At 42.3% G+C, this 17,826-nt stretch overlaps 1 protein-coding gene across 1 annotated transcript in view; it reads right to left on the bottom strand.

Annotated features, from left to right (window-relative positions):
- Window positions 1-3,710: 3,710 nt before the first annotated feature.
- The window catches only part of TCEANC2 (transcription elongation factor A N-terminal and central domain containing 2), a 34,857-nt gene continuing 20,741 nt past the window's right edge, over window positions 3,711-17,826 (bottom strand). Inside the window, exons 4-5 of the mRNA XM_058552488.1 lie at window positions 11,772-11,965; window positions 3,711-4,755 (exon numbers count right to left, since the gene is read on the bottom strand). Coding sequence (XP_058408471.1) covers window positions 4,567-4,755; window positions 11,772-11,965 — 383 coding nt within the window. The 3' untranslated portion in view covers window positions 3,711-4,566. The remainder of the gene's footprint in view (window positions 4,756-11,771; window positions 11,966-17,826) is intronic.

Below are 17,826 nucleotides of genomic sequence, written 5' to 3'. Positions count from 1 at the left end.
AAGGATCAATAAGCCGCTGGAGCAGACTTTAACAGTATTTAATTCCCCAAATTTCCTCCAGCAACCGAACACATTGAGAAGACATGTTCATGCCTAGACTTACAGGTAACTCAGAGGTCCTCGGAACATCTCTCACCCCATGTCAGGAGCTGACCCTTTCTTTTTAACAGGCTGCAGCTCAGAGGTGCTTCTTAGCGGGTGGGCCAGCTTGGATGGAGTCTGCGAGCCTCCTTCCCTTCGGCGAGCACCCGGAATAGCTCCAGCAGCGTTCATGGAAATTCTGCACGTGCATCAAGGAGGAAACAGCCACAAATAACCCAGCCTGCTCTCCCAATCTCCAGAGCACATCTCTGTAATCACGTTACTTCCCAGCTATCACCACTGAAGCCTTTCAGCCAGAGAGCAATTTGTGTTCAACTTACTCTGGGTTCCTAAGTTGGTAGAACTTTTTGGGTGTTTATAAATGAGGCTTCCTACTGCCAGGCTCTTCCCCCGCTCCAGCTTGTCTTCCACACAGCCTGTTATCAAAAAACCCACCAGTTCCTACTAACCAGTCCAAACACCTTCCCCTGATGCTCAAGACCCTTCAAATTTGGTCCTGGTCCTTGTTTTCCTCTCCTGTCTCATCTTCAGCTACTCTCCTACATGTGTCCTCTACTCCAGCCATACCAATCACCTTCCAGATATCTCACAGTTCTGAGTCTTTCCATACTCTGCTTTCTCTGCCAGGCATACACCTCAACCAGCCAATTAACTACATCTGCCCTTTAAGACTGCACACAGGTATCACCTCCTCCAGGAAGCATTCCCTGATTGGATTAGATGCCTTTCCTGCACACCTACAACTAGTCATTCAACTATTCAATAAAATAGTTACGGAGACCTAGCTTGTGCTAGGCTCTGTTCTAGGTGTGGAGATACAGAAGGGAACAAAACAAAGACTCTGCTTTCATGAAGCTTAAATTCTTGAAGTGGAGGGGGAGGGATAGAAAATAAAGAAATAAATAACTGTCTCAAGGGGTGATAAATACTGTGAAAAAAAATGAGGCAGGGTAGAGTATTAAAAAATGGTTGTGGGGCCAGCCCGGTGGCGTAGTGGTTAAGTTCATGTGCTCTACTTATCAAGCCGTGCTGTGGGAGCATTCCATATAAAGTAGAGGAAGATGGGCATAGATGTTAGCCCAGGGCCAATCTTTCTCAGCAAAAAGAGGAGGATTGACAACAGATGTTAGCTCAGGGCTAATCTTCCTCACCAAAAAAAAAATGGTTGGGAGGGAGTGCTATTTTATTTAGAGCAGTCAACAAAGGCTTTTCTGATAAGGCAAACAGAGACCTGAATCAAATGAGGTCAAATGAACATGCAGATATCTGTGAAAAGAGCACTGCGATCAGGGATGAGTGTAAGTGCAAAGGCCCTGAGGCAGGAGCATGCCTGGTATGTATGTTCAGCAAGGGAGCCAGTGGAACCACAGGGGTGTGAGAAAGGGAGAGAATGTTAGGAAATGAAGTCAAAGAGGCAGGCAGGAGCCAGTTCACACTGGGCCTTGTAAGACATGGTAAGGGCTTGGGATTTTGCTCCAAGTGAGATGGAAGCCACTAGAAGGGATAAAGAAGAGATATGAGGGCCGGCCCCGTGGCTTAGCGGTTAAGTGCACGCACTTCGCTACTGGCGGCCTGGGTTCGGATCCCGGGCGCACACCGACGCACCGCTTCTCCAGCCATGCTGAGGCCACGTCCCACATACAGCAACTAGAAGGCTGTGCAGCTATGACATACAACTATCTACTGGGGCTTTGGGGGAAAAAAAAGGAGGAGGCTTGGCAATAGATGTTAGCTCAGGGCCGGTCTTCCTCAGCAAAAAAAAGAGGAGGATTAGCACGGATGTTAGCTCAGGGCTGATCTTCCTCACAAAAAAAAAAAAAAAAGAAGAGATATGATTTGTTTTACATTTTAAAAGGTTCATTCTGGCTACTCTGTGGATTACAGACCACAAGAAAAACAAAGGTGGGAGCAGCAAGGGCACGGACACATGGACAGCCATTAAGCCCACAAATATTACTGGGTACTGCCACGGGACAAGCACTGTTTTAGGCACTGAAGATACCCAGATGAATAAGACAGGATTCCTGACTTCAGGAGGTTATAATCTAGTGGGGAGACAGAATCAAAAGCAGAAGCACAGAGCCGGCCCTGACGGCCTAGCGGTTCAAGTTCGGCGCTCTGACCGCTTTGGCGGCCCCGGTGCAGTTCCTGGGCGAGGAGCACACCACTTGTCTGTCAGCAGCCACGCTGCGGTGGCGGCTCACACAGAACTAGAAGGACTTACAACCAGAATATACAACTATGTACTGGGGCTTTGGGGAGGAAAAAAAAAAAAAAGAGGAAGATTGGCAACAGATGTTAGTGCAGGGCCAATCTTTCCCAGCAAAAAAAAAAAAAGCAGCAGCACAGAACACGCAGACACAATAGAACAGTACACAGGGCATTACGCTGGGGCAGCAGGACAAATTAAGTGGAGAGCAACATTCCAGAGAGAGAAAACGGCACATGGAAGTGCTCAGACGGGGAGTGACACGGTGGGATTTCCAGTTTTGACAGTCACTTTGTTTCTAGCATAGAAAGGTGAATTTGAAGAGGTTAAGACTGGAGGCAGAGGGACCAGTTAGGAAGCCATGTAGTCAACCTGGGCAGGAGAGGATAAAGTCCTGAAGTGGTACTAGAGATGGAGAAGAGGCAAGAGATTCTAAACACACGTGAGAAGTCAAACCATCAGGCCTTGGTTGGGTGAGGGTGGGAGAGGAGGGGTCTAGGCTGACCCCCAGTTCCTAGCTGGAGTACCTGGGTTGCCAGCATTGCCAAATGAGAGAAGACACATTACATCTGAGATGCCCATGGGACATCTAGGAGATATCTATCGTCTGAAATTCATGGGACAGGTATGGGCTGAAGATACAAACTGGAGCGTCATCGGCATGTAAATGATGACTGAAACCATGAGAGCGGATGAAATCAACCAGGGAGATTGTATACAGTCAAAGAGCTCTGGGCTTTGATCTTAGATCTGCCACTCACTAACTGTACGACCTTGAGGAAGTTACCATACCATTCTGAGCCTCACTTTTCTCATCTTTAATGGGGTATTATTATTATTATTTTAAATGTCTACCATAGTGCTGAGCACATGGTAAGTGCTCAATTACTATTCTGCTCCAATGGCTACCAGCAGTAGGAGACTGAACAAGAGACTTCTGCTTGGTGAGCCTCAGGGTCTCATCGGTAGCTCCTGCTAGGTATCCACAGTGCCCCACAGAATGGGCACTCAGTAAACGGTTGCTGAATAAATGAAGACATCTAAAAAACTGAAACAATATCTACTAATAAAACAGGTGAAAGGATTAAACATTTTTTAAAAACTATATAAAGATCGATGGAAATGCTAACCAGTTATCTTAGGAAAAGTATCTAGACTTTTGGAAGGCAGGTAATGTTAGTCCCCTCCCTTCTTTTTCCCTGTCCTTGCTTTTTAACCCAGCCCCTCTCTTTCTGTATTTTAAATCTCTCCCTTTCTATTGGCTCCTTCTTTTCAGTTTACAAACATGCTCCAGTCTCCCCTAACCTAAAACCTTCTTGGGTCTCGCTGTCTCCCTCAAATTCTTGTCCAATCATTATTTTCACCAACTATACTCTTTCTCAACCCAAAACACTTTTCAATGAACAAGCCATACCTTTTGTTTCAGGGAGAAAAAGTCCCAGTTTATTATTACTTTAAAAAAGCAAATATCATCTACATAATTGTACAAGCAGGTCTATATAGAAGTATTTCATTTTTAAATGTATATGTATGTAATTTTTCTGCTACAGTAATTAGAGAGAAATTTCATTAGCATCTTCTACAGAGCCCTAAGCCAAGAGAGCCAATGTATTCAAATAAACCCCAAGGCGTGCGATGCTTCAGGCCAGTTCCTCATTAGAAGCCTCAGCATGGGGGCTCCGGAGACCGATGCAGAAGGCCTGCCAGGGAGAGCTGAAACGTTCAGATAAGTGAGTTCTGGGAAGAAGGGGTAGTTGGCTGGCTCCAGCAGGCTCACCCCTGGGGCAGAGCAAAGAGAACAGACAGGGGAGTTCTGAGAGGCACGGGAGCTATCTAAACTCAGGGGGACAGGACCCAGTGATGGCAGCGGTAATTGAGTTTCAGTTACCTGCAGGGTGGCGAAATAAAGTAGTAACTTCATCTGTCTGACATGGGCAAGTTTAGAGGTGTCCTTGGCACACTCCCAGAGAAATCCGTCACCCCTTCACTGTGTTGGGTGATGGTAACCGTACCGTGCTTCCTAGTGACAGCCAGGGCACGTCCTGTTGGGCGGCACCAGCACACTTCAGCTAATGAAGCGTTTCCCGCAGGTCTGTCTCCCAGGGCTCTCTGCGTCCCCTGTCTGAAGGAATGGCACGATGGGAAAATTCAGCACAGCCAGCAGCAGCCGTCACCCAAACTCAAAAGAGCCTTTGAATGGCAGAGAGAGGTGCGTTTTCCTTTCTGCCCAGCCCAGGGCTGGAACCATCCTCAGGTCACTTTTTGTGGGTCTGTACAAACGTGCCGACTGGCAGCGAGCCGTTCTTCACCTGAGCCCGGATGTCGGCTCGGTGCTTTAATGTGAAGACCAGGGCTCTCACCGTCCGCCGGTAAGGCCCATTAATGAGGCGGGAGCAGAGATGAAACGTTTCCTGCTCAATATTTTCAACCAGTAGGTGATCCATCTAAAAAACAGCAAAATTATCAAATTAGGGCCTTGCATTGCATAAGGATTAAAAGCAAGAGAGGCTGGAGCACTCTGCTCGGAGGCTCCATTAATCAGCTGAAATTCAAGGACATCTACTTCCCGTCACAAGAGAAACAGGAGGAGCAGATTAACCCACCCTGGCAATTAAGGCACGAGGCCACGTGCTGTGTGACGGGGCCCACTCACAACCCCTGCCGGGTGGTAACACATGCCATAATAACAGGAAACTGGCCTCAACCAAGCAACCGGTACTGGGCCCTGGACTTGACCAACCAGGAAACGAAGACCAAGGATAATAAATCAGTCCAACAGCTCATACTTTTTTCTGTTTTTAAAGTGCCTTTTAACCCCTTACAGCATTTCAGAAACCCTGGGTCTGGATCCTAATATGTGTGTAGAGCAGTTTATAAATCACTTTTCACATTTGGTGCTCACAACTCCTATTATCTCATTTTACAGATGAGGAAACGGGTTCAAAGGTAGAGAAAGGTTCAAGGTCTTACAACTACTAAGAAGCAGAGCAGGCACTCTGACCCAGAGCCCTTGACTCCAAAGTTCATGTTCCTTCTCTTTCACCATTCTAACTGCCCCCTCCACATTTGGAGAGACTGGCTGAGTTTGGAGAGACCTCTGCAGGGTCAGCCAAGCAGAGCAGGCCTAGGGGACGGGACCTGTAGCAATTCTGGGGTGGTCTGGGGCCCAAGCTCTCCTGAAGCCAGACCTAATCACAGCAGGACAGGTCTGGGACTTTGTCCACACCGTCTGGATCCAGGGCAGATTGGGCTGCTGGTCAGGGACTCCCTCATGACCTTCCTTTCCAGGTCCATCTCCCACTCTTTGCCTCCCCAGTCTTGACCACGGCCCGGCCTGAGCAAGCTAAGCGGCGTGCACGTGTCTCTCTACCTCTGCACAGGGACCTGTTCCCTCAGCAAGGCACCCTTTCCCCAGGAAACACATTCCTATTGGTATTTCAAAGCTTAGCCAAAAAACAGAAAGCAAAAAAGCAAATCCTACCTCAAAGGACTGAAGGTTCTTCTTTGGGCTGCCACTATGTCCTGAGCCTCCCTTAGTCATTTTCATCATGTATTATAATGATCTACTTTTTGAGTTTGCCTTCCCTGATAGTGAGCTCCTTGAAAACAGGAAACAAATTTCCCCCTCACTTCCTTTCTTCCCTTCACTCCTTCCCCCTTACTCCACCACTCATTCAAATACCAATTCAGCACCTACTATGTGCCAGGCTCTGTGCTTGGGCCTAGGAAAAAGCAGTGAACAGGCCAACCCAGTCCTTGACTCCAAGGAGAGCATGGCCCAGTTGGAGACAGTAGCGAACAGGGATTGTAAGTGTACTGAGCGCCAGGGATGAGGAGAGCAATGAGGGCTGGGGTGCAAACCACTGCAGCAGTGAACAGTCAAGAGACTCAACCCAGGAGGGGATCGCCTGCCTTCAGGAGGAAATGACGTCTGACCTGACACCTGGAGAATGAGTAGGATCTGGCCAGGTGAAGTGAGCATTTGCCTTGTGATAAACTCCCTGAGCTACACATATATCTTTTGTGCACTTTTCTATATATGTACTATATTTCTATTTAAACAGAAAAGTTTAAGGAAAAAATGCACCAAAAATAAAAAAGGATCATCTGACACCTGATAAAATGTCCTAACATAGGAGAGAGACCAGCAGAACAAAACAAATAGAAAAGAGAGACTTGAAGGACATAAGGACCAAGCAGGGAGCAGAACAGGACTGAGAGAGAGAGAGACAGAGAGAGAGAGGGAGGGAATGAACATCCAGGCCCAGATACCTGCCTGGGGGTAGCAGACAAAAGGTGCTCAGGGAAGTCTGTGGTCCTGACGACTGACTGATTACCTCCAAGGCTGTGCTGGACTTGGCGCCATGGCTCTCCAGAACCCAGACTCCTCGAGCTTCTCACTGCCTCCTGGGTGGGCACTGGATTAGCCTCCGGCCTGAGGCAGCCTGGTACCAGACTACTTTAGGAGGCTGGAAAGGTGGCTGTCTGCCCAGCATTCATCCAGCAACATTTGCCAGAGAGGATCCTCATCCCAGTGTGAGGATGGCTAGGTACTGACTATTCAGAGATTCCCTTAGCCTAACAGTATAACAAGCAAGAAAAAAGTCTTTTTTTTTTTAAGGGGAGTGGTTGTTAGAGGAAGAAGGGTATATGTGCATCTGCCAAACAGAACATGGCATTCCATCAAACTGTAGTATTAAAAAAAAAAAAAAAAGAACTCTGAGAGTGCCTTGGAATTCACATACCTGAATACTCATACACACTTCATTCAGCAAACAGTTACTGAGTCACTACTCTGAGTCCGGCCTAATCTGGGTACTGGAGACACGAAGCAGAAAAGACCTGACCCCTGCCCTCCAGGAACTCACAGCTAGAAAGGAGACAGTAACAGATAGCCGTGGGGCAGCGGGACAGGTGCTATACCAGCGATGTGACGGGAACAAGAAGCAAGCACCTCACAATTCTCATGTATGCCTCCTGTTAAATGAAGGCCAATCAGAATGAAGAAATGAAGAAAAACATCAGTGATATTAAAATGTAAATCATAAGGGAAAATGATTCACATTGCACCCTTGTGTATAACAAGTTCATTGCACAAAGTGAAGAATGCCTATTTTATAACTGCCTCTGGATAATCCAAAACTACCCCAGTCGTTCAGTCCTTTCCTATGGGTCCTAACCCGGTGCTTAACATAAGACCTTTTGGGGGAAAGGACTTCTCACTGAGATCTTGAAAAAAAGGGGTTTTGCTGTGAGATACATTTGTCTGAATGGGAATGGGAACAGAACCCGAGGATTTATTTAGGGACTATATCCTTTCTCTCTGTCTCTCATAATCTGCCTGGCTTCTTTCTCACAGGCTTTCACTCCTACCCATCTGCCTTACTCACTACCAATCCCTCTCCCTCTATTCTACACATCCCTAGCGACAGCTTCTGCTTCTCATAACTCCTCCAACATCCCTTCTGTTTCAACACTCCCACTGTTGTTTTCTTAGTGTTTCCTAGGTCACATTTCTCAGACAAAGAATCTGATTTGCCTTCCTTGTCTATTTGTACCCGTGAGTTGAGTGTGAGTCACTCAGTTGTCCAATCCTGATGAATTGGCTACAGTTAGGAGAAGATATAAAACATGACCACCTAGAGCTGTCTTGCATCAAGAATTCTGGACCCAGTGGGAAATGGTGCCGTAATCAATTAGTGATGATGCCTGCCACCTCTGTAAGCTCTTAAAAAGCAAGGGAAGAAGGTCTTCTTCACATGTTTACCTTAAGTGCAGAACTCCCCACACTGTATTGTCACTGTATTTGCCTATCTCCCTCAGAAGACTGTGAGCCCCTCCAGGGCTGATGCCTTGCTGGATCCATTTATAAATTCCCCATGCCTAGCATAGGTACTGGCACAGAGTAAGTACTCAGTAAACATGTGTTAAATGAATGTCCTTTTCCCTTATGTACACCTCCTTCCTTTCCTGTTCTTTCAATAACATCCTATACACAGCAGATAAAATATGAAATCTAATGTTTCTATTTTATATGTATTTTCTAGTTAGCAAAATCCTACCCCTCTTACAAAGGTCAGTTCACCGCTGTCTCGTCCATGAAACCTTCCCAGATTCTCCCAACAGATCTCACTGTTCTGTCCTTTGTGTGTCTAAACCACTTGCTAGTACCACTATTTCAGACATATTTCATCCTGCCTTATATTTAGTTAGTCATTTACAGGCTGTCAGCCAGGAGACAGTAAGCTTTCTTAGGATCAGGAATGCAACTCATTTATGTTTGTATTCTCCCCTGGCACTAGCAGTAGTAGTACTAAACATTTGTTGAATTAAATATCCACTGGAAGCAAACTTTGTATGAGTTTTCCAATAGCATGACTGGATTTGTACATCTCTACCCACACTCCTTTTTGACCACTTGAATACACTTATGAGAGAGCTGGTCAAAGCCAGAGGTGCAGTCTGAGGCCATTAAACAAAGAAAAAACTAACAGTCCCATATGGGGACGTACCCCTGACCTGGATCTCATTAGCACCATCTGACAACCAACTGGGCCAACCAGCCAGTGTTTCATAACTCTTAATGATACAGGCTCACTTTGAGAATCAGCTTCATTTTTTTTAATGACATAATAGGAAAATGATCACAGGCCGTGAGGTAGGAAGGAGAGTGGATAATGAGGAAGGGGAAGTAAGAGAATGACACCACAGGGGATGTTCACATGAGGAAAGATCTAAAAAGCAGGGAAGAACATAAAAGATCTGGAAGGGAGAAAGTAAAGGGGAAGGGAGCGTGGGTCTCAATGATGGAGTTTTTATTCATCTATTCCATTATTCCAAGAACACGGAAACAATCCATGAATCTGGAAAGCAAGACCTGCAGAGTAATAAAGAGATGCACCTTTTCGCTGTATGTATGTTCATCATCTGTGGCTTTCACTACTAAAGGATATGACTAAAGCAAATAACATGGAAACATTTTTTTTCTAAAAAAATATGAGGTGGATTTGCAAAACACATGCTAAGATCAAATTGTAAAGGCTTTTTAGTCATTGGGCCAATAACTTACTCAATGGTTTACTATTGCCTGATAAAGTACATTTATGGAGATCTGATGTCTGATTTGAATGTACTCAACATTCATTACTGTCAAAGACCAGATACTGGATTAGATGGTTCATTGATTTACCCGAATGTGGAAATGTTTCAGATGATGATAGGTGCTAACAGTTAACTCTATGTAAAACTGTTTATTTTCTCTGACATAACTGTTTATTTTCTCTGACATACCAAACTAATAAAAATACCATCAAATGCTGTTTACGCAAGGAAAACAGATTGATTTTTTTTTGGCCAAGGAAAACGGTAAGACGCATATTTTTAATTTTTAAAATTTACTCTTTGGGAACAAAACCATTCAACTATGCTTAATCTGATATTTTTTCCAATTACATTGGAAAGCACTAACGAATGTATCACTTTTTTAACTTTGCTTTGTAACACTTGAGTGCTTACCACTTGATGTGCCATTTAAAGGATAATTAATGGATAAACTAAAAGGATAATTATTATGGAGTTTAATATAGCAGGCAAACTGCTCATTAATCCTTACAAGCATAGCTTCATTATTATCATTTACTTAAAAAGATACCACAGGGAACTGGTATTTACCACCACATTAACTACATTTTATATAACCGTACTCTATACGTTTCTGCAATAATTTTGGTTTATTTAAAAAATAAACTTTATTTAAAATACCAAATAGCAAGTTTTGTTGGCTAATTGATACTCTGGAAAATTGGACTTACAATCTTCATATTTCTTTCTTTCTTCCAAGGGTTTAAAAGATTCCTTTGGGAAAAGTTAAGCAAACTTATAGCGTATTAATTCAATGAACTATCAATAGACATTAAAAATTATAAATATGAAAAAATAAAGATATATGGAAAAGAATACACAAAATGACACTGAGTGATATTGATCAAGATTAAAAATACAGCACAAATATAAATAATTGTCAATTTTCTGCAATGTTATTTAAATAATCAATAAAAATATCTTATGGAACATTTGACATATAATTGGCTCTTAATAAATCTGGGATAATCATCGGGGCCGGCCTGGTGGTAAAGCAGTTAAGTTCACATGTCCCGCTTTGGCGGCCTGGGGTTTTGCCTGTTTGGATCCTGGGTATGGACCTACTCACTGCTCATCAAGCCATGCTGAGGTGGCGTCCCATACAGAAGAGCTACAACTCTACAACTATGATACACAACTATGTACCAGGGTTTTGGGGAGAAAAAAGAAAAAGGAGGAAGACTGGCAACAATCTTACTAAAAAAAAAAAATCTGGGATAATCATAACTTGCCCAGCATTCATTTAAAGAGCTGTAATAATTTACTAAACAGGAAATTCACCAAAATGTTAAGAAGATTATGTCTGGGTGGTAGGTTCAGTGGTGATCTTATGTTTCCTTTCTATATTTTTCTTACTTTCGATCATAAGTTTGTATTAAAACACCAAAAACTTTATTTTTAAAAAGTAAATGATATACCACAAGTCCATCTGCCTTTCTTTTGTGGATGCATAATTGAGATAGAAAGGTTAAAATATTTTTCCAGAGAATGCAGTAACAGATCTAGCATTTAAACCAGACTTCCAAATTGCTTCTTTTGCTAATAACTATTAATCTTCTTTAAGGATACTTTAATAGGGATACCCTGAGAAGAAGAAAAAATATGGATATGTCTGATTTTTCTAGAGTATTAATTGACTTATGAGATTTGTTTGATGATGATTAATACTATTGTTAATAAGCAAAAATCCTTCTTCCAGCATGTGTACCTCAAACCACTAACGTCATCTGAACTATTGGCTATGAAGATGATAGGGATTATGTCTAGCCCACTGATTATATGCCCTAGAGCTAAAGGTATGAGTACTGCCAAAAAATGGCGGAGTAGAGTCTTTTCAGTAGGTAGCTATTTATTTGCCACTGATATTTCATAACAGAGTCCACCCCAGGATTTGTGCTTCAGTGGGAAGGGAAAGAATTTTACATGGGAAAGAACCAGCATTCATTAAGTGACTTCTAGTCACCAGGCACTACACTATTCCTTTGTATAAATGGTTCATTTAATCTTTCCAATAATCCTAGGTGGTAGGAATTACAATCCTCCTCTTCCAGATAAAAAAAATCAAGCCTCAGAAATGTTAAGGAATTTGCCTAAGGTATCACAACCAGTAAGTACTAGAGCCAGGGTTTGAATCCAGGTCTTCCTGGTTCCAAGCCTGCACTCTCTACAACACTGTCTCCCAGAATGCCTACAAATCCAGAATCCTTAAAAAACCAGTTAGAATAAAGCCACAGCATTAAGATTATGAAAGTTCATTATGAAAGCACAAGGCTCATTTAACCAAGAGCATCTAGTAATCACTTTCTACCTAGGACATTACCTCTAATTCCAAGGCTTCTGAGAGTAATTTCTGGGCGTTTTTCCTGAATGTCTCAGTTTTGGTATCACTTCGGACTTCAATAGAAGGCCTATCCAAATGCTTTTCAATGAAAGTTCTCCACTCAGTGTAAACTTCCTTGGCAAGACAAGCCACTTCCGAATCTGAGTGTTGTCGCATCTTTTTCACAGTGTGACCTGGAACAAGAGAAGAGAACCCAAAAGGAAAAACTTTTCCTCTTCTGAAAAGTACAGGACCAGATGGACTGATGTGAGGCACTTAGAAAGTCACTCACATACCTAAGGATGTAAAGGCTCTTGTGCAAATGAAGACCCGCTTCTCAAAGGCTGAGATAACAAGATAACCACTGGGGAGAATCACTGGACTAGCCAATGCAATAAGTCATAAAATAGAAGCATGATCAATAGATGCTTAAAATGGAACAATTAAGGCACCAACTCCTTAATCCAAAAATTGCAATAGAAGAAAATGAATTAAGCATTTATCTTGTCTTTCTAGTATATATTCTATTTCAGGACAACCAAACAGCCCTAGTTATTGAGGGAATGTTCTTTATTCAGCTAATAAATGTGAAACAATTGACAGAATTTTAAAAAATTTTGTAGCCCATGATGAAATAATTCGTTCAGGTGACAATCATCAGTGGATGAACTCATTTGATGAAAGGTTGACGGGGAAACTTATAATGGAGGGATGAGCTGTCATCAGTCAAACCTCTGATCAATCTTAGCATCCCTAGGAGGGGACTATCAGACAGAGGTAGCACTTCACAGCCCGACCTTTGAAGTAGTCTTGCACCCTCCTCCCACAGAAAAGATGAACAGGAGTCCAACTAGTCATTCAAAGTTAACCTCTAGTTTATAGAAAATACGAGAGACAGAGCAGTAAGTTAAATTATAGTATGAGGAAAAAGACAAATCCAGAAAGTGGGACATTCTACAGGACAACAGACCTGGTTTCTTCAACAGTCTACGGCATTTTTTTAAAAAACAGTCTACGGCATTTTTTTAAAAAGGGAGTAAGGTTATAGACTGCTAATAGATTAAAGAGTCTTTTGAGACCAAACTACCAAATGTGACGTGTGATTCAAATACTGATTGGAACAAACCAACTATTAAAAGATATTTTGAGATAAACAAGGACTATGAATATATACTAGATATTAAAGTATACCAAGGAATTATTGTTGATTTTGCTACGACTGATAATGGCATTGTGGTTACGTAAGAAAATATCCATATTTTTTAGAGATGTATACTGAAGTATGCAGAGCTGAAATGACAAGACGTCTGAGATTCTGCTTTAAAATACTTCAGTAACAGCAGAAAAACACAAAAAAGGGAAAGATGAAGTAAGTGGGACAAAACCTTAATAGCTGTTGAATCTGGGTGAAGGGCATATGGGGGTTTGTTATACTATTCTCTTTATTTTTGTGTATGTTTGGAGATTTTCATAATAAAATGGAAAAAGAGAAGGGTCAAAAAATATCAATATGCAAAAGTACTTAGATAAAAATACATAGAAAAGCCAAAGAAATCAACTAAACACTTAAAATTAAAAGTTCAAAAAGTAGAATACAAGATAGACATATTTTTAAAAAATCAATAGCTTTCTCATGTCAGCAATAATCAGTCGGAATACAATAGGGGAAAACTCCTGCTTAAACCAGTAAGAACCATAAACCACTTAGCAATATATGAACAAGAGTGGGTGTGTGAGTGTGCCCATGCACTGTTTGTGTGTGTGCCCATCTCCTTCATAGCTCTGGAACATATCCTTTTTCTCCATCCCTATTACCACTGCCCTTACCTTAGGGCATGTTGCCTCCAGATGACCCCAACAACCCCCTGCCTAGCCTCTCTGCCTCAGCTTGGAACCCCTTAATGCCATTTCCCACACTGCAGCCAAAGTGGCCTTATTTAACTATTTTCTCTTTAAGAGATTTTTTTTTCTCAAACAGAAATCTGACCATTTCACTCCTCCACTTATATCTTTCAATCCTACATCCAAACTCTTATCTTGTCACACAAGGCCCTTCACAATCTGCCACCCTCCCACCTACTTTCTAGCTTCATTTCCAGCTACTATCCCACTGTCATCCTATACTCCAGCTACTTGCAGCTCCTAAAACAACTCAGTATTTTTTCTTGTCTCTTTACTTTTGAGAAACATTCTGTCTGCTTGGAATACTCTTTCCCCTCTCTTTATCTGGTTAACCTCCATTCTGCTTTTAAGACTCAGTTCAGGAGTCCCTTCCTCCAGGAAGTCTTCCTTAATATCCCCAGTCTTGGTTGGTACCTCTCTTCCGTGCTTCCTTAGCACCTTGTGCTTCTGTTCATCACAATAATTATTATAATTAGTTGTAATTATCTGATCAGTTGTCTCTCTTGTCCATCAAAGAGAGCTCCTTGAGGGCAAGAGCTGTGACACATCCATCTCTGTATCTCTAGCAGAGAGCACAGTGGCAGGAGGTGGGGGTTGGGATAGTGGGTGTTTGGTAAATGTTGGTGGAATGAGAGACCTATAGAATAACACACATTTTTACTAAAATATATAACAGAAAATTTGAAGGAAAAGGGAAAATACACCATATTATATGATAGAAAGATTAGTACAAAGATGCTAATATAGAAATTAATTTGTAGATTTAATGTAAACTCAAAAATCTCAATAGGCTGTTTTTATCAGAATACATCCAAATATTTTTAGACTTATTTTAGAAATATAAATGAGCAAAAGTATAAAATAATGTTTTGGAAAAGAGTAATTATCAGGTATAAATAGCCTTATATTAGGACATATTATAAAACAACAACAATTAAAATTATATGCACTGGCACCAAAAAAATAGATGGATAGATCAAAGGAATGAAAAATGAAGCTTAGGGCCGGCCCTGTGGCTTAGCAGTTAAGTGCGCGCGCTCCGCTACTGGCAGCCCGGGTTTGGATCCCGGGCGTGCACCGACACACTGCTTCTCCGGCCATGCTGAGGCCGCGTCCCACATACAGCAACTAGAAGGATGTGCAGCTATGACATACAACTATCTACTGGGGCTTTGGGGGGAAAATAAATAAATAAATAAAATTATAAAAATGAAGCTCAGAAATAGACTCTATTATATATAAAGTTTAATATAGAATAAAAGAGGCATCATTGAACAAAAAGAAGTGGAAAAGGATTTCAATTTGGGAAAATGGTCAAAACATTTAGAAAATTTCTCAAATTATGCCAACTGCATAGCTCAATGCTTGCTTGATTCATTTACTCTCCACTCATTTACTGAAGGCCTACTCTTTGTAGGAGGTACCATGCTCAGCACTAGTGACAAGGGGCTGAACAAGAAACCGTCCTCCTTGAAAGTTCTGTGAAGAGCATCCTGGAGGTGAAAACAAGTAATTTTGAAGGGAAGACAAGAGTCTTTAACTTCTCACTCTACCCAACGATCTATCAAGAATTTTTATCTAGCCTTTCTACTGCCCAGGGAAAGGAGGGCATCAACACTCTTCACAAGGAGGAGACGGAGGATGGGGAATGCAGAGCACTCATTAGAAACGTCTCAAGGGGCTTCCTCGCTGGCAATGCGTAGTGAGGTGCTTCTGAGCCACACGGCACTTAAAAGCTGAAGTCACTACTCGCTACTTTTCTTTTCTGGGTAGAGTTCTGGGTAGAATATCCTTGAGATTACTCATTAGAAAACAATTTTTTGTGCTGTTGGTCACTGTTGTAGATGCTAAAAATACAAAGATAAATGAGACACTGCAAGACCGTGAAGACCTAAATTCAGGGTGTTTTAATACTTTTACTGAGCACCTACTTTATGCCTGGTGCTGAGGGTACAGAGATGAGTAAGACACAGTCGCTGGAATTTAACCCATCCCACCCGACCAAACTGTGCAAATAAGATATGTGTACAAAAATACTCATTGCAATACTGTTTGCGGTAGTGAAAAGCTAGAAACAACCTATAAGTTCATCATTAAGGGTCCAATGCATTAAATAAATTATAGTCCACTCAATGAATACTTTGCAGCCATTAAAGACTGTAATGGCTTTATATGTATTAACATGGAAAGATGATTACTTTATTCAGGGTCTTAGAAAAGCACACACAGAGTGAGCCAATATTTGTTTTAAAATTACATTTGTGTATACATATAAACACATTTATATTTGCTTATATGCAGAGAAAAAAAGTCTACAAGACTATGATGAAATTTATTAACAGGGGTCTCCTCTGAGTAGTGAGACTGTGCGTTTCTGTGCAGTTCAGCTCACCATCTCGAGGGTCAGCGCAGCCTGTAAGCGATCCCAACAGTGTCGGCTGTGCTCTAGTATAAGGGCGCTCAGGTTCTTTGGAATAGAGAACCTGCCCTTCGTGTGTTCCCCATCTTATCCTTTTCTCTCTCCAAGAAAGGCACTGTTGATCCAACTTTCTATATGAGAAACGAAGATGCAGGAGTCCCTCAAACAGAGTCCTACTTGTCGAATCCCACGGACCTTCTCCATCCCAACGGTACTTGATCTCTCTCTGGCATCTGATTTGGCTGCCTTCTTCCTTCTGAAACATTCTCTTCTACTGCTTTTGAGACACCACCTGTTACTGGTTCTCCTCTCCCTTCTCTACCTCTTCTGCTGGCTGCATATGCCTTGCCCAACCTTTAACTATCTGTGAACCCCCGCTAGGGCACTGTCCTTGGCCTCTTCTCTTCCTTCTCCACCTGTTTTCTCCGAGTAATCTTACCCACTCCTGTGGTCCAACTTCCCTCTGCAGGCAGATGACTCCCCAACACGCATGTCGAGCCCCAAGGCTCCCAGTGAGCACGACCCAAATATCCAGTCCTTACTGGACATCTCTACTTGCTTATTTTGCAAGCACCTCTACCTCAACATTTCTAAAAATGGAAAAACGGAACTCATTATTATCCCCCTCAGTCCCTCCTCCTGTATTTCTTGGCACACGATGGCACCACCATTCACCCATCATTTCAGGCTCCTGAACATTTCTTATACCTTTTCCTTTTCCTCCTCACCTCCGTCTCCATCCTCACTGCTGCCCTGATTCAGGTCCCCATCACCTCTCCAAGGTCTACTGCAGTGATTTACAACCAATCTTTGTCCCCAGTCTGGCTTTCTCCAATTCATCCTCTATACTACAGTCAAAATAACCCTTTTAAAACACAATTTGATCACATCATTCCCGTACCAAAAGCCCTTCAATGGCTCCCTCCACTGCCCTCAAATTAATTTCTAAGTATAGCATTCAAGCTCTCAGTGACCTGGAACCTCTTTGCCTTACTTCTCACCATGTCGTCCTCTTTCCTCCCTCCCTTCACCCCCAGCCCTCCTACCCCAAGCCTCCACACGCTAAGTTCTAGCCATAGACAGCAGCTTGCACGTCCTTGTTTTGAGTCAGGCTATCTGGCCTTCTTATGTTTCTGTGCCTTAGCGCACACTGTTCCCTCTGCCTAGAATGTTTAAATGTCCACTTTCCCCTCTAAACTGTAAACATCTTGAGGGCAGAACTCCACATCTTACTCCAAGTTATATTCCCTGCTCCTGGCATAGTGCCTAGCACAGAACAATCAATAAATGTTTGCTGAACTGAATTAAACAGTTAAATAAAAAACCATTTACATTTGGCTTTCAAATTGCTTTTGTACCGACATTTGAATATGGATGCAGTTGATTGGGAAAATCATACGACTGCAAACAAAATAATGGAACTAAACTGTAAAGAACTGAATCCAAAGGTGCTGGGGAAATGAAAAGTTTCTAATTCCTACCCATTGCTAAGAATTCTTCCTGCTTACTACTCCAGATTTCACTTGAATTATCTCATTTAATTTTTATAACAAAACAGTGAGTTAAATATTATTATTATATCTCTTTTTACAGATGAAAAAGTGAAGCTCAGCAAAGTAACTTGCCCACGGTCTCACAGCCAGTTAAGTGTGGAAGCGAGGATTTGAACACAAGCAGCCTGACTCCAGATCCTGCACACTTAACCCCTAATACCCTGTACTTCTCTGTTATTAG

This window comes from Diceros bicornis, chromosome 13 (genome assembly GCF_020826845.1).
Source record: "Diceros bicornis minor isolate mBicDic1 chromosome 13, mDicBic1.mat.cur, whole genome shotgun sequence".
NCBI lineage: Eukaryota > Metazoa > Chordata > Mammalia > Perissodactyla > Rhinocerotidae > Diceros > Diceros bicornis.
The sequence above is the reverse complement of the archived record's forward strand: the minus strand, read 5'-3'. Positions and strand labels throughout refer to the sequence as shown.